A 24,797-nucleotide genomic window follows, 5' to 3' on the forward strand; every position below is an offset into this window, starting at 1 on the left:
TTTCAAATTTTTAAAATGACATCTGTTATTTCAGTTTTTCACGATTCCTTGTTTGTAATGTGTACACAATGCAATGGACACATTACCATCGTTCATGAAATTCACATAGCAGTAATATTGCATAATACTAACAACACATTTTTAATGTTACTTTGAAGTTGACAAAGCACTCTTCTCACACTACCCCATGAAGTAGGTAGTACAGCTCTTTTTTCCTATTTTGTAGTTGAAGGTACAGGCTCAATGAGGATAAGTGACTTGCCTAAGATTATTTAGCTAGCCAGGATTGAAGCTGGAACTTAAACTCAGACTTTCTGATTCTGAGGCCCATTGCTCCTTCCACTACATTATATTGAGAACTTTTTAGTTCTCATAATTGTCATATGCTTCCACTTTTCCTCCCTCAAATTTGCTCACTTCTCCTTAGTACAATACTCAGTGCTCACTGGATGCTCAATAAGTGCTTGTTAACTTAGCTCTTCCTTCTTGGATTAGAGTTGTTAAGCAACCATTGGGATGGTGACCTGGCCCTCCTCATGAGATCCTGCATTTCTTCGTAGTACTTGAATGCGTTGCTAAAGGAGATGAAAGAGCTTGTGCACAGACACACTGACCTTAATATCCTTGAGGCCTGCTCCAAGGTATACAGCATCCTCTGCAATGAACAGCTGGCAATTTACCCTATTGTGTCTGAGGCCCTACACCAGCTAATAGATGAGATGGTTAAGGACTTCTCCCAGCTACTAGATGACTTTTTCCAAGAGGTATGTACAAACAGGGCTGGTAATTGATGAGGAGATTCTAATGGGAGATGAGGGTGGTGGTGGTGCATAATCAATAGGAGATCATGAAAGATGAGTCTTTTAACATTTATATTGAGGAAACTTAGCATTCAAACCCCTAAAAGAGTAAATTCTTCTGCTCACAAAGATAGATGACACTAGGTGGTTTGTCCTAGGTGAATATCTGTCATTTAAGATTTGAATTTCTGCCTAGATCTAGTGAGGTAGCAGCCCTGGTTTTGAAAAGTAATAGGTTACCATAGTTCTTGGCATTAGAGTGGTGATATAGCAAATGTATTTTTCTTTTGTTGTTTTTACTGCACAGAAAACCTCTGTGATCTGCTCAGGGTAAATAGGCTGACTGGCTTTTTTTGTTGAATAATCTATATTAGATAACCTTGGAGAAGGAGGTGAAATTTGCTGATGGCCATGGAATTAGTTTTTAATTATCTATTACAAAGCATTTTCCGGTCATTTATCCAGGTCTGGATATGTGTGTTTTTTGTATCTGAAAAGGAGCAGTTCTTTTGGAGGAGCGTGGTGTAAATTAAAGAGTTATCATTTGTTTTAAAATGCAGAAACAGCTGTTGGAGATATGAATAGCACTGCATGGCTGAATTCATCATAAAGGAAAGAAAGCTTATTCATGATGTTTGCTGTCATTTCAGACAGGTGATCAGGCTACAGTGGTAGGGAGGGAATTTATATCCAAAGGTTTGTTAAACTATATGTTGGACTCAGTTCATTTTAGCTGAAATTAGTGTATTGAGAGGGTGGAATTTGGATTTAGTTGAGTTATTTTATCTCTTCCTTGTAATAAGATGATTGTGTTAGGCAAAAGACACTTCCGACTCCTTTCTCACATTGGTTTCAGGACCTTGAGTATTCTCTGTTCTTGTTAGAGAATTCTAATAGTTGTATTAACTTGTATTTCTTTATCTTTTTTTCTTGTGTGATGTGAAGATAGTGGGAAGCAGAATTGGGAGGAGTCAGTCATCTTTTGACTGAGCTTTCTTCCCCCATAATCCAAAGCGTAGGGATGGTTATGTAAATATCATTGCAGGTAATTGCATTTTATAGATGTGGACACTGAAGCTTTGAGGGATCAGATGACTTGCCTGTGGTTTCAAGGCTCCTCCTTCCTCTAAAGACTTCTGACTCCACATGTCTCTGTGTGGTGCTCAAGTCACTTACCCTCCCTGACACGGTCTCTCATTTATTTACTCCTCTATAAGAGGCAGATAATAATTCCTGCATTACTTACTTCTCAGACGTATTGCAAGCAAAGTCCTTTGTGAAACGTAAAGAGTTCTTCAAGTGTAAGGTGATATTATTATTTCTGCCTCTTTGCTCCCTCTCTGTGCTGTAACTGTAAAATATGATTAAATGTTAATGAAAGCTTCTAGAGAAGATTAGTAGCTTAGCCAAATTATGTTTTTATCTTGGTGATTGCAGAAGAGCAATCTGTGTGTCCACATTCCTTGTCATTTCTGTCTTTGTAACTCATTTAGGAAGAAGGCTTTGGTGTAAGTGAAGAACACATTTTTCGAATGTCCTGCACCCTAAAAAAATTAACGGCTTTTCACAAGTAAGATAGTTCTTTACTTATACGTATGTATATAATAAACATCTCTTTACATGTTCTATGTGTTTAATCAAAATTAGGATTCCTGTAGTATTTATGGGTTCAGAAGATTTTTTAACGACCCTAGATACTAGAATACAGTGAAAAAATCTTATGTGCAAGGGTTTTTTCTTGTAGCTGGCAACTCCCATTCTTTTTGTATGTTGTTTTCCCTTGGTTTTAATCATGTTAGTAGTAAAAACTTTCACATTAGGCACTACTGTGTGTGACTAGAATAGTAAAGTAGCGGGGGGAACATTATTCTCTCTGCCTCTTTCTCTAAGTATCATTGGAACATCAGTTGGGTTTAGCTGTCCCAGACAGTGTACCATGCACAATGAGTACTTAGTGAAGGTTGTGATTGCACATCTGTTCTTGGTAGCTCTAAGTGCATTTTTTGAAAGATTACCATCCTCCTTCTGGGTATAATCAGATTTCTCTCAAGTTGACAATTTCCAGTGGCATCACGACACTGAATCAGAGGGATGGAAGATGTTCATAGATCATTGAAAGTAGTATCTACTAATTAGGTACTGCTGTTGTACTGATAATTAATCATTCCATACTCTTGGTTCTTCCTGTTATTACAATGGTTTTATGATCTTTTTTGGTAGCCTATGGGTAGGGGAGATTGAAAAATAAAGTAAGTAAACTAAAACCTTATTAGTTCCAGAATTTGTGATAATTGGCATAGGAGCTGAAACTGCTTTGGAATAAAGGCAAGGGCTTACTGGAGCAGAGAAGCATAAATAACATTTTTAGGGGAATGCTGAGTCTTTTTAAGATGAGAGACTTATATTCAAACGTTCTCATGTACTTTCCTAGCTTAAGTACAATTAATTACAAAAATGTCTATTCTTACAAATCATTCTTATTTCTCTATTAAAAATAACCCTCCCCAACCAATATCTGACACTAATTTCCACAGTTAGTTCAAAATTGACACATAAACCTGAATAGAAAAGGTCACACCTTTGAAAAATTTAGAGAGAAAGATCAGGTGTTTTTTACCACTGTGAATGGAGGAGATTTCTGAATGAAACTAGGGAACAGCAGAGAGCATAAAAGATGAAATAGATACTTTAGACTATGTAAAATTTAAAGGCTTTTATATGAAAATCAATGGAGATAGAATTAGAAAAGAAAGTGTAGAGTGGGGAAAATATTTATATTAAATAAGTCCATGTCCAAACTATACAGGGTAATAAGTGACCCAGATATATAACACTTAGAGCCATTCCTCTAGACAAGGACTATTAACTTTCTTTGTATTATAGGACCCCTTTGGCAGTCTGATGAAGCCTTTGAATCCCTTTTTAGAATGATATTTTTAAATACATAAATAAAAATACATAGGATTATAAAGGAAACCCAATTGTGTTGACTATAATTATTAAACATTTTGTTAGGAAGTACACAGATCCAGGTTAAAAAATCTTTGCTCTGTGAGTAAGTGGTCAAAAGTTGTGAATAATTATCAAAAGATTTGGAAATGCTAAATGACTAATTGAAAACATGTTCCAAATTACTAATACTAAGAGAAAGAGGCAGCTGGGTGATGCAGTAGATCATGGGGTTTGGAGTCAGGAAAACCTGAGTTCATATCTTATCATAGACTCTTTCTACCTGTGTGATCCTCTTGCTTTACCCCTTCTACCTCAGCTTTCTCACCTGTAAAATAAGGATAATGGCAACTGCCTTGCAGGCTTGTTGTGAGGCTGTGTAAAGCACTTTGCAAACCACAAGGTACTAGTTATTATTATTGTTAAACATGATTTTAAACAACTTTCAGTTGTTACCTTACACCATGCAGCTCAGTAAAAGTGATAAGACAGGCAGCTAGGTGGTGCAGTGGCATTGGCCCTGGAGTCAGGAGGACCTGAGTTCAAATCCAGCCTCAGACACTTGACACATGTACTAGCTGTGTGACCTTGGGCAAGTCACTTAACCCCAATTGCCCTGCCCCCCCCCCCCCCCCAAAAAGGTAACAAGACAATTGTCTTTGTGGGTGGGGCTGTAAAGTGGTCCAGCCTTCTGAATATTGATTGGGAATTACGCAAGAAAAGGGACTCCTGCCTCCCCACAGCCTTTGACCTAACAGTCCCACTACTCAAGATGTATTGCTAAGCGGTCAGAGATAGATGCAGAAGTCCAGCATTCATTGTAGCATCCAGGTGGGTGCTCATTTGATGGTGGAGAAGACTATGTGTATGAATGTGATTGTGCAGTGAGGAATGATGAGAAATTCAGAGAAATGTGGGAAGAGTTTTATACAAGTTCCATTTATACATGGAAGTAGAGTGAAATAAGCAGAGCCAAGAAGAGAGCCCACACAGTAACTATGGCAGCATAAATGAATGTGATCACCAAAAAGGAAATTCAGTCCTGAGCCGTCAGTGAGACAGTAAAGTACACTACAAGCAGATATTGGAACATCTTCTGCCCTCAAGGTTGTAGAGGTGGCGACTCTGAGAGCAGAGCATCACGCATATTTTAAAGTGGTATTACTGTACCAGAAAGAAAACATTTGTTTTCCTTTGTTACAAAAAATGGTTCAATCTGGAGGGAGGAGATTTTGTTGAGATAATATAATAATCACCATAATAATGGCATTCGTATAATGCTTGAAATTAACAAAGTGCTTTATGTATTTAAAAAAAATAAGATCTCTACCCCTTTGTTTCCCCATGTTCAGTGATAACATTTCTTTAGCTTAATGACTCAGCCATTGAAAGGATTAAAACTTCATTTTATTATTATTTTAAAATAAGAAATTTTCTGTAATTAAGACTTGCTTAACTTTGGCTGATCTTCTGATTCAATTTACTTATTTATTTTCAACTGTATTTAATTTATTTAAAAAACCAAGCATTTCCATAACATAGTATAACAAAAAAGATGATTGCACATGAAACTGAAAAAAACATAAAGATTGCTATTCCTTTACATAATAAAGTTACCATGTAAATTTCTCCTTTTTTTTCTTTCTTTCCCCTGCCCCCCAGGTCCTAGAGATGGTTGCCATTAGACACAAATAGGGTGTGTGTGTGTGTGTGTAAAATTATTCTACACAATCTTTTATTCATCATTTCTTTCTCTGGATGCAGATTGCATCTTTCTTCATGATTCAATTTAGAATAAGTGAGGCTTTGTAATCAAGAAAGTAATTTCTTCTTTTCCTTATGAATTAGTGCACATGACCTTACCAGTTGGCACATCGGTGACCGGACTTTGAAAATCCTGAATTTTGAGAAGGAAAATGGGGGTTTGCCTGCTGAGGTAAAGTACATGTGTACTGCTTTTCCAGGCAGAATTCTTTTAATGGTGTTTAATTAGAAAACACAATTGGTACTTTGGATTCCTTGAAAAATGGCCAATAGGAAACCATTTTGATCCTTAGATTATCCTGATTACAGATACATATTCACCATTACCTTGAAATTCCTCATTCTGCCAGAATTTTTGTGTTGAATCTCCTCCTGCAAAGGGCATCAAAGACCTTTCCTACTCCTTTAGAATGAGGCTAACTAAAGGGGGTGGTGGTGGTGTATATACTGGAGGTTGTTGGTTTTTCTCAAAACTTGAACACAGACTTTTCTTCCTGACCATTTTCTGTGATTGAAAAGTAAAACCACTAAGGTGCTCTGTATATGCTTTGTACTTCTCCATTGGTTAGCTTACATTGTCTCTATTTTTGTTTGGTTTTATTTGAAAATGGAAATTTCTGTTTTTAAGAGGATGATGTTCTCCTTTCAGACCCTGATCCCTGCTCTTCAATGCAGTTACTTTGCTCTCTTGTGGCAGCTGGAATTAGCTACTGAGGCACTAGTAGCTGAAGTACCTCCCTCCCAGGTATGCTGACTCGGACCCTTATCCTTTGTTGCTAGAATTCTGTTTGTGTACAAGATCAAAAATGCTAAGAGTTTTGAGGAAGGTCTTATTTTTACAGAATTATTTCACCAGGTGCCTTCATTCCCCAACAGCTAAACTGGTCTAAGGCTATGGATAAACAAAGAATAATTCTCAAAAGAGGAATACAAATTATTAACCATATTAATGAATGCTCTGAGTAAAAAATAGTAAGAAAAATACAGATCAAAACAACACTAAGGTCTCACCTCACATACAGAAAATTGGCAGAAATGACAAAAAATGTATGGAGGAAGTGTGGAACGATAGAGACATTGGTCCAGCTATTCAGAAACTCACTTTTTAAAACTGCTAAGAAAGTGAGTAAAAGGGAGGCGGAGCCAAGATGGCAGCTGGAAAGCAGGGACTAGCGTGAGCTCCCCACCAGGTTCCTCCAAAAACCTATAAAAAATGGCTCTGAACAAACTGTAGAACTGCAGAACCCACAAAATAGCAGAGGGAAGCAGGGATCCAGCCCAGGACAGCCTGGATGGTGGCTGGGTAAGGTCTGTCGAGCACGGAGCTGGGAGGGGAGGGGAGCGGAGGAGGACCGACCAGACCAGGAGCCGGGTGGTACAGGTCCTAGTGCCCTGAATCAGTGAGCTATGGCAGTTACCAGACTTCTCAACCCACAAACACCAAAGACAACAGAAAAGGGTAGTGGGAAAAAGTGCTGGGACAGAGTGAAAAGGAGTTTGCAGTTTGGCCACTGCCCTGGGAGCTGCAGAGGAGGTGCAGCTACAGAACTACAGCTGCAGTTGCTTCTGGCCCCAGGCCCACCTGGTGGGAGGAATTAATTGGTGGATCAGAGCCGGAATGCAGAGCCTGCTTAAGATCTGAGTCAGGTCTGGGTTGGCAGTTCTTGGGGAAGGAGGAGTGTTGGTGTGGCAGAGCTGGCTGTGTAGAAATAGCTCTGAAAACAATAGTGCATTCCCTCAAGCTTGGAGCAAAGTACTCTGCTCTACAAGCAGTCATACCCCCACGAAAAACTCAAGGGTCAAGTAAGTTGGCTGGGAACATGGCCAGGCAGTGAAAACGGACTCAGATTCAGTCTCAGACTTTGGAATCTTTCTTTGGTGACAAAGAAGACCAAAACATAACAGCCAGAAGAAATCAGCAAAGTCAAAGAGCCTACATCGGAAGCCTCCAAGAAAAACATGAACTGGTCTCAGGCCATGGAAGAGCTCAAAAAGGATTGGGAAAAGCAAGTTAGAGAAGTAGAGGAAAAACTGGGAAGAGAAATGAGAGTGATGTGAGAAAACCATTAAAAACAAGTCAATGACTTGCTAAAGGAGACCCCAAAAAATATGGAAAAAAATACTGAAGAAAACAACACCTTAAAAACTAGACTAACTCAAATGGCAAAAGAGCTCCAAAAAGCCAATAAGGAGAAGAATGCCTTGAAAGGCAGAATTAGCCAAATGGAAAAGGAGGTCCAAAAGACCACTGAAGAAAATACTACCTTAAAAATGAGATTGGAGCAAGTGGAAGCTAGTGACTTGATGAGAAATCAAGCTATGATAAAACAGAACCAAAGGAATGAAAAAGTGGAAGACAATGTGAAATATCTCATTGGAAAAACAACTGACTGGAGAATAGATCCAGGAGAGATAATTTAAAAATTATTGGGCTACTTGAAAGCTATGATCAAAAAAAGAGCCTAGATATCATCTTTCAAGAAATTATCAAGGAGAACTGCCCTGATATTCTAGAGCCAGAGGGTAAAATAGAAATTGAAAGAATTCACCAATCGCCTCCTCAAAAAGATCCCAAAAAGAAAACTGTTAGGAACATTGTCACCAAATTCCAGATCAAGGAGAAAATACTGCAAGCAGCCAGAAAGAAACAGTTTGAGTATTGTGGAAAAATAATCAGGATAATACAAGATCTAGCAGCTTCTGCATTAAGGGATCGTAGGGCTTGGAATACAATATTCCGGAGATCAATGGAGCTAGGATTAAAACCAAGAATCACCTACCCAGCAAAAGTGAGTATCATGCTCCAAGGCAAAATATGGACTTTCAATAAAATGGAGGACTTTCAAGCTTTCTCAGTGAAAAGACCAGAGCTGAATAGAAAATTTGACTTTGAAACGTAAGAATCAAGAGAAGCATGAAAAAGAAAACAAGAAAGAGAAATCACAAGGGACTTACTAAAGTTGAACTGTTTTGTTTACATTCCTGCATGGAAAGATGATGTGTATGATTCATGAGACCTCAGTATTAGAGTAGCTGAAAGGAATATGCATGTATATATGTGTATGTGTATATGTGTGTGTGTGTGTATGTATGTATATATGTAGGTGTGTATATGTGTGTGTGTGTATATATATATGTATATATAGACAGAGGGCACAGGGTGAGTTGAATATGAAGGGATATATAAAAAAATAAAATTAAGGGATGAGAGAGGGAGAAAGGGAGAGAGAGAATGGGGTAAATTGTCTCACATAAAAGTGGCAAGAAAAAGCAGTTCTGTAGGAAGGGAAGAGGGGGCAGGTGAGGGGGAATGAGTGAATCTTGCTCTCATGGGATTTGACCCAAGGAGGGAATACCATACACACTCAGTTGGGTATCTTATCCCACAAGAAGGAGGAAGAAGATAAAAAAGGGGGGACGATAGAAGAGAGGGCAGATAGGGACAGGGTCAAGGGAGAAAATTGAATAAAGAGGGATAGGATAGGAAGGAGCAAAACATAGTCTTTCACAACATGAGTATTGTGGAAGGGTTTTACATAATGATATGCATGTGGCCTATGTTGAATTGCTTGCCGCCTTAGGGAGGGTGGGGGTGGGGAGGGAAGAGGGGAGAGAATTTAGAACTCAAAGTTTTAAAAACTTTAAAAACAGACGTTCAAAACAAAAAAAAAGTTTTTGCATGTAACTAGGAAATAAGGTACACAGGCAGTGGGGCGTAGAAATTTATCTTGCCCTGCAGGAGAAGAAGGGAAAAGGGGATGGGAGGAGAGTGGGGTGACAGAAGGGAGGCTGACTGGGGAACGGGGCAACCAGAATATACTCTGTCTTGGAGTGGGCAGGAGAGTAGAAATGGGGAGAAAATTTGTAATTCAAACTCTTGTGAAAATCAGTGTTGAAAACTAAATATATTAAATAAATTAAATTAAAAAAAAAAAAGAAAGTGAGTAAAAGTCCATGTACTTTGAATTGGTGATCTTACTACCAGACTTACTATTCCCAAGGGGATTATACATAATAGCTCATTTTGTAGTAGCAAAAACATAGAAACAAAGTAGGCATCCATCAGTTGAGGAATGACTAGACAAGTTTCAGTAAATTTAATATAATAGAATATTATTTTGCTGTGAGAAATAATGACTATAAAGAATAAAATGAAACAAAGGAAAATATCAAAATGATACAAAGTAAAGTAAGCAGAACCAGGAAAATAATATGCACTCTGGTTGAGAACGTAAAAACTGAACACTGTATATTTACAGCGATCAAGTATAGCCCCAAAGAATCAACGACTTCAATAGGATCTAGATGTAGAGCTGGAGAGGCCATGTAGTCCATTGCCCTCATTTTATAGACGAGGACTCAGAGGTTAGAGGTTAATTGTCCAAGGTCATACTCTGTTCCAGAGGTGGAATTGAATCCAGGTCCTCTGACTCCAAATCCCTTTCATTTTCCACTGTACTGTTGTGCCTCTTGAAAGAGAGAGATGAATATTCATCTTTTTTCCATCACAAATGTGGGAGTTTAGAACATTTCTTAGACAATCTTAGTTCATGTGTTTGTTAGTTTTGCTGATTTTGTTTTCTTCTTTGTTGAAAGGGATGTCTCTTTGGGTGAGGGAGGGAAGAGAGACATTGGAAAGTGAAGGTAATGTAAAAGTAAGATGCAGTTATATTTTTTAAAGGAGATAAGATTGGGAGAAAAAAAAAGAAAGATCGTTTCCCCATCTGAAGAATAATGCATGTTAGATTAGGTGAGCCCTAAGTTTTCTTCTAGCCCTGTGAGGAAATTCCTTACCAAAAACATGTGATTTCTAGTTAGTGGCATTCATTGTAGCAGGAACATTGTGGTATCGTTGGTTATCTTCATTTCTTACAGACTGTACTTTTTGTTCATGATTATTATCATCATGTAGTGGTATAAACAGTAATACTTAGTATTTTTATTGCCAAATTACAGCTGTGATTGGCTTTGTATAAAGTTTTTTAAAAAGAAGATTTTGAGAAACAGTGATGTATTGTAAAGAATGATGTATCAGAAGGCCCAAGTTCAAATCCTGAGCTTTGCTTATTGTCTGTGCAACCTTGAACAAGTTCCTGAATTCACCATGTTGAGCTTCAGTTTCCTTATCTATTAAATGAGGCATTTGGATCAGATGATTTGAGATCCCTTTCAGTTCCATGAGTCTGTGATCCTATTTGGTCCTGTTACTATACACAAATTTAATTTATAACCAAAATAATAATCATATTAAAGAAAGAAGGTGAAAGAAGAGGAACAAAATAATAGCTTCAGGGGTAGCTAGGTGGCGCAGTGAGTGGAGCACCGACCCTGGAGTCAGGAGGACCTGAGTTCAAATTTGGCCTCAGACACTTGACACATGTACTAGCTGTTTGACCTTGTGCAAGTCACTTAACCCCAATTGCCCTGCCAAAATAACCAAAAAAAAAAAATAGCTTCAATGAATTTAACTATTGAAAATTGTAACACCCTCATCTAGTTCACAGTTATTTTGGATTATCATAAGCTTGGATCCACATACATAGATTAAGGAAGTTAATTTTTTTAAAGGATGTTTTTATTTTTTTTCTCAATTACGTGTAAAAACAGTTTTCAACATTTTTTAATATTTTTTGAGTTCCAGATTCCCTCCCCTCCTTGAGAAGGCAAGCACTGTGATATAGATTGTACATGTGCAGTTGTGCAAGATATATTAAAGAAGTTAATTGTGATGTGACTGGTCAGTGATTTCTGAATATACAGGATCTAATTTATTCAGCAGCTTCCTTCTTCCTGCTGTAGCTTTCTTTACGGAACAGGAGGATGTCCCTTAAAAAATTATTTTATTTAAAATAAATGTCAGAAGTCTTACAAGTAATAAATTTAGGAATTGCTTATATTTGCTTATATTAAACTATACTAGGATTATTTACTTATACTTTAAGATGTTACTTGCTTATATCTCACTTGTTCCATGTGCTACAGATGTCAATGACGTGCACAGTCTTCATTTGAGACATTCTGAATTTCAAAAGTAAATTCATGGTATTGCAGTTATCTTGTTTATTAAGAAGCTTATTATCCTTCTTATGAATTTTTCCAGCCTCTTGTTTTACTGTTTGCTTTTTTTTGGTGGCAATTTCACTTCTTTTTATTAATGATACGCAGTTTCACTCCTCAAAGGAGTTGAAATTCAATAAGTTTTGTTATGTGTTAACAGATCTGGTGAAAGAGTTGGTGCGTAGAAAATGCTTAAAAGGAGGATTTTGTTTGTTCCCTGTTTCTTGGGTTATCTCATCCTGAGATGTTTCCATCTTCTCTCACTATTGTCAGTTGGTTGCATTTTCTTGCTTTTTTTTTTTCCTTTCTCTTCCCAAAGATTTGACTGTATGTTCAGTCAAATTCATTGTAGAACACTTCCCATGAGGATAAAAGGATCTTTCTATTTTACTTTGTTGTTGTTGGATTTTTTTTTTTTTACAAAGACACTTACTAATAAGGACTCAAGGCCCTGAAAGGAAAGGAAGAACCTGAGAACTCTGGTTTCTGTTTTCAGCTAATGTTAGTAAGTTATACGACTGGGTAAATTAACTAGCATACCTTCTCCTTTTTTTTTTAGTCACATGAGGAAGTAGGGAGAGAATAAGCACTCTATATAATATGATGCTTACTATGTACTAGGCACTTTGCAAATATTATCTCATTTAATCCTCACAACAACCTTGTAAGGTAGATGTTATTGTTATCCCTATTTTACAGTTAAGGAAACTGAGGCAAGCAGAGTTTAAGTGACTTCCTTAAGGTTAGACAGCTAGTAAGTGTCTGAAGCCAAATTTGAAATTGGATTTTTCTGCTTCCTGGCTGAGGACTTTATCTATTATGCTACATAGCTGCCTCAGGAAAGACATAATACTTTACGTGTTCTTCTTGAACTTAGAATTAGAGCTGTAGTGTGACAAAATATGTCATTATGACTTGTTCAAGACTGTAGTCTGGGGGAGGAGGGGAATTCTTGGTGATTTTTGTTCTCTTCCAATTCTAGTAGCAGGTTTCTGTCCTTGAATGGCTTTAAGATCTTTTTTTAAAAATTATTTTAACATTGTTTGTTTGAAGCCCAATTTGTAGATCTTTGAAATTCATGGGTTGCCGTAAGAAAATCTGGCAAGCTTATTATGTTCATAGTGTTAGGGGGTTTAGAAGTAATTTATTTTTTGTGAAGACTTGCAAGCACTGATGCAAAGTGAATTGAGCAGAATCAGGAGAACAGTTTGAATGATGACAACAGCATGGTAAAGATCAGTAGCTTTGAAAGAATTAGGAATTCTGACCAGCAGGATTGCAGAGGACTAAAGATGAAACATGTTAGCTACCTCCTGATAGAGAGCCTTAAGGACCCAGAGAAACAGATTGTTTTGGGACATCACCAATGCAGAAATTTGTTTTGCTTGACTACACATGTCTGTAATAGAGTTTTTGTTTTTTTTTTGATTTTGATGGAGGATGAAGGGTGGATGGGAGGAAAGGTGAATTTTTGTTGATAGGAAAAAAATAATTAAAATATAATTAAAACCAAGTAATTTGTTTTGAAAAGAAGTTTCCTAATTTTTAAAAAGACCTAAAAATATTTTCAGGAAGCTCTTTCGGAGTTGAACGAACAGATGACATGTTTCCGATTGATATGTGAATCATACCTGAACCATCATAATAAGGATGTGAATGAAAAGGTTGGTGTAACAATTCATTTCCTCTAGAATGTAATAGTTTCATTCACCAAACCAAAAAGGAAAACCTGCATCATCTTATAATTGTTAAGAATTTCTTTCCCCATAGTGAATCTTGTCTTCTAATACTAACACTTTGGAACTGAAGGCTTTGTTAGAGATGATGTAATCCCTCAGGGAAGGGGGGGCATTTGTGGGAGTTTTTTTGGGGGAGTAGACAGATGGAGGAGTATGTTTAGTAGTGATGTTCTTTTTTCAGGAATCTAAAGTTGTGTGTGTGTGTGTGTGTGTGTGTGTGTGTGTGTGTTTATCTTTTTAGGCCTTTATTCTGCTATGTGACTTGCTGATTGTTTTAAGTCACCAAGGTGTGGATGAGGATGAAGATTTCGCTTTGCTTAAGTTTCTTCCTGATCATGATCTTCAGTCAAGAATGATTGAGTTTGTCAAGGATCATGTTTTTGGAGAAAACAGTAAGTATCATGGCCCAAGGTCAGACTCTTTGTAGTTCAGGAGGGAATAGTTTTAGAGCCTTCATCTATCAAAGAGAGGTATGGTTTTAAGCATGTGTATGTCATTAAATTAGGTTGTCTGTGTGTGTGTGTGTGTGTGTGTGTGTGTGTGTGTGTGTGTGTGTTAATCATCATGGTCTTTAGGTCCAGTAGGTAACAAAAAATAAAGATGTTGAGAATTTAATAGTAATCCCATGTATTTTTAAACTTCAAGTTCCAAAGGAACTTGTAGTTCAATGTTTAAGTTGCAAATTTAGGAGAGGTCATTTTATTGGGTATGTTATTTGCTATTTAGCTTTCTCTTAATCAACAGGAAATTATACTGTATTTTCTGGTTTCCGAGTTGTCAAGTAATGTTATTTTTTCGCTTTCTTGTCAGATTTGAAAGAGTGTAAATAATCCCCTATGGGTACCAGTCGTTAGCATTCTGAGCATGACTTAATGTCACCTACTAAGTGTTATCACAATGATAGCATCAGATCCAAATACGTCTCTTTTAGGTTGTGTTTTCAGACTTGATTCTGATATACCTAATACCCAAACAACCCATTTCTTCTCATACGTGCTTATTTTACCCTAGTTCCTTCTTGCTGATCTCAGTTCTTGGCCACTATCTCTTGACTCATTTTTTCCTGGCTCCATGAAAATTCCAAACCTGTTACAATTCTCAACTACTTAGTGTTACCTAAGTTTGAAAGTGTCATAATCAGCAACACCCAGTATCTTGTTTTTTTATAAAATGCTTTATATATCTTAGAGGGTGACTAGGTGGCATAGTGGGTAGAGCCCTGGGCTTGGAATCAGAAAGACTGATCTTCACTAGTTCCAGTGCGGCTTCAGACACTTGCTAGCTTTGTGACCCTGGGCAAGTCACTTGCCTTAGTTCCTCATCTGTAAAATGAGCTATAGAAGGAAATTGTAAACCACTGTAGTATCTTTGTCCAGAAAACCCCACGTGGGATCACAAAGAATCAGACACGACTGAAATGGCTGCACAACAACAAATAATATATCCTACTGTCATCTTTTAAAATACTAGCATTCTTTTCTGATACTTGCTACTATTATTCTTCTGGAATTCATTGAAATCCTTTTCTCAGGAGATTTGAATTACCTTTGAATTAGGTGAAGGAAGTCAGCTTTGTTACTTAAACCCAGAATTGACTAGCTGTCATTTAGGATTTTTCTGCCTTTAGTGGGTTGGGTTTTACTTATTCTTAAGTACTGATTTGGTGAAGAGAGATCAAGTTCCTCTCCATTCCTCTTTTGTGGTTAGCACTGTCTGTACTGTCATTTCTCTTCCTCCTTCCACTATTGATAAAGATGCTGAGAATCTTGGGTTAGTTAGAATGGAATTTTCATTTTATAATTTGTCTTTGTCCAAAAGCACTGAATGACCACCACTTGATGCTTAGTACTGAATCAGGCACTGTAAAAGTTATAGAATCATTCCTGCACTTGAGACTTACAGACTCATTTGGAGTATAGGCCAAGCCCCCATGAAAATATATATACAGAAATATATTTCAGTATCTATTGAATAGGAACTCTAGCACTGGTGGGGAGGTGTGGGTAGATTGAATGTGTTGGAAGTTCAATTTGTCCACGTTTATACAGTGTAAATGGGCAGCAAGTTGTATACCAAAGAGAACAAATTGAATTCTTTCCCTAGATTTGCCCCCCGAAGAGATGAATAGAGAGGAAGCTCATAGACTGGATTCCATATACAGGAAGCGGATTATTCTGGCTGAATATTGTAAACTGATTGCTTATAACGTGGTGGAAATGATGACAGCAGTTGAAATCTACAAGCACTATATGCAGGTCATTGTGATTCTCTACTATAGATTGAATTCAAGATGCTTTGCTTTTGACATTATTAGAGTAATTTTTCAGTGGACATATGATTCCAGGGTGAAATTATTGGATATGATGTTTGGGCAGCAGCTTGGCATGTTTTATTCCAAACTGTCCTGTTTACGTAATCCCAACTTCTTCCATTGAAAGATCTATTTTTCTATTTTGCGGGTTAGTTGAATCTTTTTGGCTCACTTTAATCCTGGGCCATTTGCCCAGGGCTTATTGGAAAGAAGATAGTTCATTCCAGTTTTGTTAATGACTCCATTTTCCTAGGAGACCAAGACTAAGCCTTTGAATCGTACATGGTGTTCACTAATTATACATCATGGCCTTATGCAGTATCCTTTAACTACTCTGGTTTGTATTTGGGCCATTGGCTTATATATAGGCCAATATGCTGTATCCTCTTTTTTTAATTTATATTTTATTTTTTATTAGTTGTACTTGCCATTAAGATGAATAATAGAATTGAAAGTACTTTAAAATCTGTAAATGATAATTATTAATGATAGAAATTTACTTTTAATAAGTCTATTAGTTTATATATATTGATAGCATGGTTAGTTTGTGACTATTGACATGATTTTCCTTTAATGGTGGCATCTTGTTCTTTTGTTTCATTTTGTTTTAATTAGACCTATCATGATTTTGGTGATATTATTAAAGAAACAATCAACAGAACGAGGCACAACGATAGGATTGAGAGTGCCAGGACATTGATTGTTTGTTTGCAAGAGGTAAGAGAAACAATGTTGGCTGTAAAATCTTCATGTATAAAAAGAGGGATTAGTTTTTCCACACCACTGACGGGTGAGCCCTCTTTTATAGGGATTTTTCTAGAGTCTTGAATAATTGACACCCTCATCAAATTGATGCCTACATCTGCAGTGGGGTATGTTTATGATGCTTTACTGCCTCTCCCCTACACCCCCCCTTCTTATTTTTGATCTTTTCTTTTTTGCAAAATGTTAGGTTCAAAAGCAGAGAGAGATCCTATGTAACAATTCTATCCTTGGCATGTATTTGATTGCATTCATTTTAGGATGACAAAATGCTTTAATATTACCCCATTATTAATGAGGTAAGGAAAACACAGGGGCAAGAAACAATATAGTCATGTCCCTATTGTAAAATTAGGGCAGCGTTTGGTGTGGGATTTTAGGCCTTTTACATGCTCAATAAATGGCATGGACTAGGCAACTGTTGTTGTATTCATTAGCCAGCAGCACTCCTTGGTTTCTCTGTTGGACTATCCCCTTGAAAGGGTATTTTTCTATCTGAGTTCTGAGGAATTCCTTACTTTACTCTAACTGGCCTACCAAATAGGCCCCCAAAGTAAATGGCTATTTATTTCTCCATCAGAGATAGATAACAAAATGCTGGCTGTAGACAGCTATATACTTGGGGTGTTTCCTTGACAGTCTGCAATTCTAAATCCTAACTGAGGTGAACTAATGCCTATTGGAACAGATTGTCTTTTGGAATGCTTATTATTCAGGGACAATGGTTATGTGTCTTCACGTGGGTGATGGGTGCCAATTAGCTCTTGACAGTGTTTGTGCTCATTATCAGCTAGGCTAGTGTTGTTATATTCCGGGTTGAAGTTATAGTGAAGAAAAGAGAAATATTACGTTCTGCCCACCACCTTTCTACCTCATTAGTAATTTTAAACCCCTTCACCTCAGGCTTCTGAGCCCTTCTCATTCAGAGGAACTGGACATCTATTTTAGCAACTGCCCCAGCCTGGTCTACTTGTGCATATCTGTTTTTAAGCTGCAGAACATGTTTCTCCTAGAGTGACTGATACATGAAGCCCTGCCACTATTTCACATTCTGCCAGATGCTTTATATTTTGGCCTGAGTCCCTGAAATAGGAGCTAAGGTGAGGGTAAACAGCAGCCTGTCAGAACCCTGTGTTTAGATATCATGCACACAGATCATTTCAGCTTGACCCCTGGTTGACTGTGCTGATTTTGAAGTCAAATGAAACTAGCTCTCTATTTCTGAGGCACCCTTTATGGCTTGGTATATCCCTACTTTAATGGAAAAAAAGGGCCACTGCTAGATCATGTTAAAAAAATATATCCAAGGTAGACAGTGATGCTTCCTCAGCATTTCTTCCCCCTTTCTTCCCCCTTTTTTGCAATGAACCTGGAAAATACCAATACTCATGACCATTTAAATATTTAGAAAAGAACAGAATGAGGATTGTGTATGAAATTATGAACGTACATTACAGTTTTTTTTAACCTACATATTAAACTTAAATAAAATTGTCCTGCTTGTCTTTGTCCCATTCTGAACTTCCTTCTTCTCTCCGTTGTTATCTTTTTATTCTCAACTTTTACATCAAATAGAATGAACATTTTCATGTACAAAGCAGTCCATCTGAGGATTGTACATGAAACATTCACAAAGAGATGAAACATTCACAAAACAGTGAATTTCTCATATATAGCTTGCCATAGCTTGCCTTTCTATTTAAGTATATGATACATTCAGCATATTAACTCTTAAAACTATACTTCTTTTCTGAGTCTCCCTCTGACTTTCCTTCTGTGCATTCCTCAAATGCTTCAATTTTTTCCTTCTATTTCCCCCTTTTTGGGGGGCACCTTATCTCAACTTCCTTTCCCACAAGGCAAAAAAAGGCAAAAACCTATGTAACAAATATGTATAATCAAGCAAAACATTTCCATGTTAGCCTTGGCTGAAAAGGTATATTGCATTCCATACCTTGGCTTTCTCTGAATATAGTACTTCTTGGGATGGGTATTTAATGGGTCATCTTTGGGTTGTGCCTAAATCTTGCACAGGACTTTATATATCCCTTTTCTAAATAGACATGATAAGGTTTTTGCCAGATTTGCATATTGCTTTGGAGACATGGCCTGCTTCGAGTTTTGCTTGTGAATCACTTTGTTTTACTTCTCAACGATTGGCACTGTCCAAAAAATTTTGCTTTGTAGATGTTGCATTCCCTATCAGCAATCTTCTAGTAGATGGCCATATGACTTGGGATATTGTAGAGGCGATTCATGCTTCCATGGGTAGTTATGGGAGAGGGGGAAGGCCACCCTTCAACTGTAAGCTTTATGATTCTGTGTATCAAAGTCCTTAGTATATATAGGTCTTGATGTACTATTGATATTTTTTTTGAGGATTTTCTTCTATGGAAAATGTTTGATAATATCTGGGTTTTGCAGTTATATCAGAACCACATGGCAACTTATCGCAGCAATAACAGTCGTAAAAAGCAGGTTGACTCCTCCGCTTCCTTTGCCAACATTAAAGAACTTGCTCGTCGGTTTTCTCTCACATTTGGCTGGGATCAGATGAACTCCAGGGAATCGATAGCTATGATACACAAGTATGTACTCTAAGTACCATTATTTTCCTTTACAGTTTTTCTGTTTTCAATTTTGGTTTTGTAAGGATTTTTGGTTTTTACCAATTTTTCTTCTTTCTTTGCTAACAGAGAAGGAATTGATTTTGCATTTCATGGAGATAGTCAAGATATAGACTATTACCTCCCTCCCAATCTAACCTTCTTGGCAATCATCAGTGAATTCTCCAATAAGCTACTCAAACCTGACAAGAAGCTGGTGTAAGTTTAACCATGTTGTTTGTTGTATTAGATCTGTCAAGATATAAAACAATGATAAGAAATAGGAAAGTTTGTAGAGGTTGCGCGTGGAACCAACTTGCATCATAGGAGAATGGACTTAGGAGTTAAAATATATGATGTGTCTGCCTTTCCCTGTATAACTGAGGTTTCTTGGTCTCTGAAGTGTGCATTGTGATGTGTGTTATTGCCCATATTTTTACAGGGTGTGAGCATAGTATACTACAGCCAAAGGCACATGGAGCTCAGCAGGGCTGTGCATTGTATCTAATTTTTCAGGCATTGTGTGGCTATTGCTATTTGAGTGATGGCAGTTTCCTTAGTTGTTTTTTCAAAAACCTAAGGTGTTTTTTCCTAGATCACAGTTATAGAAGCACACTCTCTCTCGCTGTCTCTCACTCTCTTTTGCTCTCTTTCTCCAGTAGTCATTTGCAGTCTGCATTCTCTTTTTTGTTTTGTTTCCCAAGTCAGTAAAATGTGTTATTTTGGCTTCAAAAAGCCACCGCATGTCCAGCAGAGTTGTTGCTGTTTTTAATTATTAGTAACAACTCAGTGCAGTTTCATCAACAAGCATTTATTAAGTACCTACTACATTCAAAGAATTGTGCTAGGGATAAAAGCAAAAACAAACCAGTCTCTGGCCTCAAGGAACTTCATTCTGCTGGCATGTAGCTAAACAACATACATGCAGATGAATAAATACAAAGTAATTTTTAAAATGGGAGAGATTAACAAATGGAGGGATCAGGGAAGGCCTGAGAGGTCTTGCTTCCTTGATAGTGGCATTGGTTTTGTGCCTACCAGGGAACCGGGGGTTCCAAGAAGCAGAGGTAAGGAAGAAGAGCATTTCAGTTATGGGAGATAGTGTGTCACAGATATTAGGCACAGAAATTAGGAGGTAAATTGTCATGGACAAGTAAACAGCAAGGAAGCTGGTTTGGCTGGAACTTAGAGTGCACAGACCAAGGGTTCTTAACTTTTTTAGTGTCATGGTCCCCTTTGTCAATCTGGTGAAGCCTATGGGACTATAAAGGAAACATTGTTTTGAAATACATTTATCAAAATAATTAAAAAAAACAACTCCATGTAAGTTTAAGGACCCAAAATTAAGAACCCCTAGTATAGACTGTAAAGGGGTGAGGGGCAGGTGGCAGGATGGGAACAGACAGTGCTGGCTTGCAGCCCCCAGAAAAGGAGTGGCTTTTGAGGCATAGCCAGAAAGAGAGCCTTGCAAATGCGCGCACGTGTGTGTGTGTGTGTGTGTGTGTTCATTTTAAATGGCTATATCTTTAAAACATGACAGTGTATGTATATGTCTTCATTTAGTCAGTGACTGTAATGTGTTGATGACATGTGCCATATGGTTGGCAGTCACCGTCATTGATTACATCTTCTTAAAAAATCTTATCTTGCCTGTAGTAGAGGAAAGTGCACAGAGCAGGAACATGCCATTTCACCTGGTAGAAAGAGTTACAGGGATGGTTCAGATATTAAACTATAAAATGGGCTAAATTGTATGTGTTTTTTTTTTTCTGCACATGTTGGTTATTGAAATTTGGCTTACATTTTCTTTTGATGCTTCACATCCACTTACCCTAAAATATGTATTTTGGAGCAACTGATATATAACTTAACATTAACAAGGACACTTTTAGTTGCCATTGTTTCAATATATTGAATATTTGTGATTAACTGGGCCAAGCAGATGAGAGGCAATTTTTGGCTCAATGGAGCAGAAAAGTTTCTTGACAATTAGACTTAAAAGTGGAAAGGGCTGCCTCTAAAGGTAGTGACTTCCCATCACAGGAGGTCATCGGCGTCTGGATGGTTATCCAAATTCAATTTGACAGATATTTATTAAATGCCTAATGTTGTAGGGAAATGATAAAGTTCATGTGTGACATAGTGATCCTTCCCTTCATAGTATTTAATCTAGTAGGCAGAAAAGATATAAACCTAGAATCATAAATTTGGAGCTAAAAGGTTACTTAGAGGTTATCTAGCCCAACTTTTTTATTTTACAGATGAAGAACCTGTGTCTTAGATTGGAGCAGAGACTTGGCTAGCATCAGAAAGCTGGGATTTAAATTCAAGTTCTCCGACTTCAAATCTAGCACCCTTTCCATTGTGTCATACTGCTACCTTATAATGTGCAATATTACATAAATATAAATGTCATTTTTTATTATTAAGAACTTAAATATCAACAAACATAAACTTTATATAAAGGGGCAAAAAGAGAATTGTATATAGCAACATAAATCTATTGTTTTTAAACAAAATTTAACATAGTAGTTCAGCATTGCATTTATTGTCTCTGTCCCCTTCAGAATCTTCTCTCCTCTGTGTATTTTTTTACTGTTTCATTGATGTTCTTTTCTTTCTTTTCCTCTATTTTTGGTTATCCCTGTAACTGTCCTGCTAAAATAAAAAGCCCTTCCTTTTAACAAATAAACATTGTCAAGCAAAAAAATATCCAAACATTGGCCATGTCTGGAAGTGCAGATCTCATTTTATACCTCTAGTCCACCATGGGAAACATGATCATTATTCTGGCGTCATTGCACTAATCCTAGTTTTTAAGTTTTGCAGTTTTCCTTTTTAGTCTTTTGGTCATTATGTAAATGATTCTGGTTTGCTACTTACTTCATGCTACATCTGTTCATACAAACCTTTCTAGGTTTCTTTGACTGTCCCTCTCATCACTTCTTAGAGCAAAACAATATTTGACTGTATTTATAGTCCATGATTTGTTTAGCCATTCTCCAGTTGGTGACTACCCACTTTGTTTCTAGTTTTTTGCTATAACAAAAAGTACTACTATCAATATTTTTATATGTGTAGTTCCTTTGATCTCCTTGTATTATATGCCCAGTAGCGGTGTTGTTAGACCAAAAGGTAGTGCATTCCAAATGACATAATATCCAGAATGATTGGATCAATTTAAGTTTCACCAACAGGGCATTATTGTGCTTGGCCTTCCATTGGCCGTGCAACAATTATCATTTTTCTTTATGTCATCCTTGTCAAGCTAGTGGGTGTAAAGTAGAATTTGAGAGTTTTTTAAATTTATCTTATCATTAATGATTTGGTACATTATTTAATTTGCCTATTGGTAGTTTGTCATTTTTCTTTCGAGAACTGCATGTTAATATTCTTTGAACATTTTTCTGTTGACAAGGAGCTCTTGTTTTTATATGTTTGCATAAATTCCCTATGTATCTTAAATACCAGAATTTTATCAGAGAAATTTGCTAATTTTCCCTCAATTAACTATTTCCCTTCTCATTCTAATAGCGCTAAATTTGTGCATAAAATTTTCAGTGTGATATAATATCGATAAATCAATTAATAAAGATTTATTAAACATCACCTGTGTACCAGGCACTGTACTAAGTGCAGGAAATACAAAAGTGGTCCAAAATAGTCTCTGCCCTCATAAAGCTCACAATCTAATGGGGAAGATGAAATGCAAATAAATACATGCAGACAAGCTATTTGCAAGATAAATAGGAAATAATAGAGTGAAGGCTCTGGTATTAAGATGGCTTAGGATACACTTCTTGAAAAACATGGGTTTTTACTTGGGACTTAAAGGAAGCCAGTAGGCAGATTTGAGGAGGGAAGAGCATTCCAGGTATGGGGGACAACCACAGAGAATGCCCAGAATGGAGAAATGGAGTGTGTTGTTCATGGAACAGTGAGGAGGCCAGTGTCACTGAATTGAAGAGTGTGTGTAGGAAGTTGTAAAAAAGACTGGAAAGTAGATGGGCTTTGAATGCCAGAGGATTTTATATTTGATACTGGAGGCCGTAGAGAAACACTGGAATTTCTTGAGTATGGGGGTGATATGATCAGACCTGAAGTTTGGGAGAATTGCTTTAGTGGCTGGATAAAGGATGGACTTGAATGGAGAGAAACCTGAGGCAGAGAGCCATCAGTGGGGCTATTATAATAGTCCACATGTGAGGTGATAAGGGCCAGCATCACAGTGGTGGCAGTCAGTGGAAAGAAGGCAGTGTATAGTGTATAGGAGAGATGTTGCAAAGGTGAAATTGAGAGGTCTTTGTAACAGATTAGATATAGCGGGTGAGAGATAGTGAGGATGACTCCTAGTTGTGAGTGTGAGGCACTAGGTGGTGTTACCCTCTACAGTAATAGCAAATAAGAGGTGGGGAAGATTTAGGGGGAAAGATAATGATAATGAGTTATGTTTTGAACATAGTGAGTTCAAGATGTCTACTGGACTTTTAGTTTGAGATGTCTGAAAGGCAGTTGGAGATACCAGATAAGAGGTCAGCTGAGATAACCGGGGGAGGAAAGGTAGATTTGAGACTCAGCATAAAGATGGCAAGTCTGTGGAAGTTGATGAGATCACCAAGTGAAGTATTATAGAGGGAGAAGAGAAAAGGGCCCAGGACAGAATCCTGAGGGACACCCAAGGTTAGAGGGTGTGATCTGCAGGGGAATACAGCAAAGAAGACAGAGAAGGAACCACTCAGATGGGGGTGGGGTGGGGCGGAAATCAGAAGAGAGTGGTAGCTTGAAAACACAGAGGGAAGAAAATAAGAAGAGGGTCATCAACAGACCAAAGGTTACCGAGAAGTCAATAAGAATGAGGATATAATAAAAGGCCTTTAAATTTGGCAAATAAGAGATCGTTGGTAACTTTGGAGAAAGCAGTTTTGGTAGAAGATAAAGCCATAATTGTACAAGGGGTTAAAAAGACAGCAAGAGGGAGGGAGAGAAAGTAGAGGCATCTCTTGTAGGCAGCATTTTCAGTGCATTTAGCTATAAAAAGCGGAAGAGATATAGGATGATAGTGATGATGGAAGAATCAAATGAGGGTGTTTTTCAGGCTGGGGGAGAAATGGGTATGTTTTTAGTCAGTAAGGCTGTAGATAGGGAGAAGAAACTGAAAATAAGGGTCAGTCAGGATGACAGAGGAGGCATATTGGAGGAGATAGGATGGAGTGGGATTGCTTGAATAGATAAAGGGGCTAGCCTTGGCAAAGGAGTAGGGCCACCATTTTATTTGAGACAGGTGAAGGAAGAAGAGATAGTAGCAGAAGTTTGCCTGAGAGCTAGGAAGTGAGGAAGATGGGAGAAGAGGGAGCTCATGACGAATGGTCTCAAATTTTTTCCTGTAAAATACGAGTCGATATTCTCAGCTGAGAAGGTAGGGTTAGGGGAAGCCAAGGGTGTGTCTCCATTTTGAGCCTGTGGTAGGAGATGTTGATCTAAACCTAAGTTCTGCAAGACTTTTCTACTTTTCTCAGCTGTTTTAGTTATATAACGAGTCTTTACCCTTATAGTTGAGTCTATTGAACGTTGTGCTACTTCGTTGATTTGTTTCTGTCTTTTGTTCCTTCTTAGTTCCACTGATGAACTTTTCTGTTCTTCAGTAGCAAATCATTTTTACAATTACTGCTTTACAGCGTGGTTTGTGATCTGGTACTACTAGGCCTCCTTACCATTTTTTTTTCATTATATCCTTTGAATTTCTTTACTTTATGTTCTTCTAGATGAATTTTATTATTTTCTCTAGTTCTTTACAGTAATTCTTTGGTAG

The 24,797-nt window shown here is 37.4% G+C and overlaps 1 protein-coding gene across 5 annotated transcripts in view; it reads left to right on the forward strand.

Annotated features, from left to right (window-relative positions):
* The window catches only part of LOC118838197 (cohesin subunit SA-2-like), a 120,998-nt gene that overhangs the window by 58,571 nt on the left and 37,630 nt on the right, over positions 1 to 24,797 (forward strand). For 4 of the 5 annotated variants that reach the window (XR_005009592.1, XM_036745423.1, XM_036745424.1 and 1 more), the window contains 10 exons: positions 561 to 764; positions 2,294 to 2,370; positions 5,598 to 5,685; positions 6,163 to 6,258; positions 13,142 to 13,234; positions 13,551 to 13,701; positions 15,413 to 15,564; positions 16,236 to 16,337; positions 18,807 to 18,970; positions 19,079 to 19,207. Coding sequence is in view for 4 of the 5 variants with exons in the window: in XM_036745423.1 (XP_036601318.1) it covers positions 561 to 764; positions 2,294 to 2,370; positions 5,598 to 5,685; positions 6,163 to 6,258; positions 13,142 to 13,234; positions 13,551 to 13,701; positions 15,413 to 15,564; positions 16,236 to 16,337; positions 18,807 to 18,970; positions 19,079 to 19,207 (1,256 nt within the window). In the remaining variant the exon portion in view is untranslated. Of the gene's footprint in view, positions 1 to 560; positions 765 to 2,293; positions 2,371 to 5,597; positions 5,686 to 6,162; positions 6,259 to 13,141; positions 13,235 to 13,550; positions 13,702 to 15,412; positions 15,565 to 16,235; positions 16,338 to 18,806; positions 18,971 to 19,078; positions 19,208 to 21,249; positions 21,474 to 24,797 lie in introns of those variants that run through there. The other variant, XM_036745426.1, reaches the window with a different exon arrangement.

This window comes from Trichosurus vulpecula, chromosome 2 (assembly GCF_011100635.1).
Source record: "Trichosurus vulpecula isolate mTriVul1 chromosome 2, mTriVul1.pri, whole genome shotgun sequence".
Lineage (NCBI taxonomy): Eukaryota > Metazoa > Chordata > Mammalia > Diprotodontia > Phalangeridae > Trichosurus > Trichosurus vulpecula.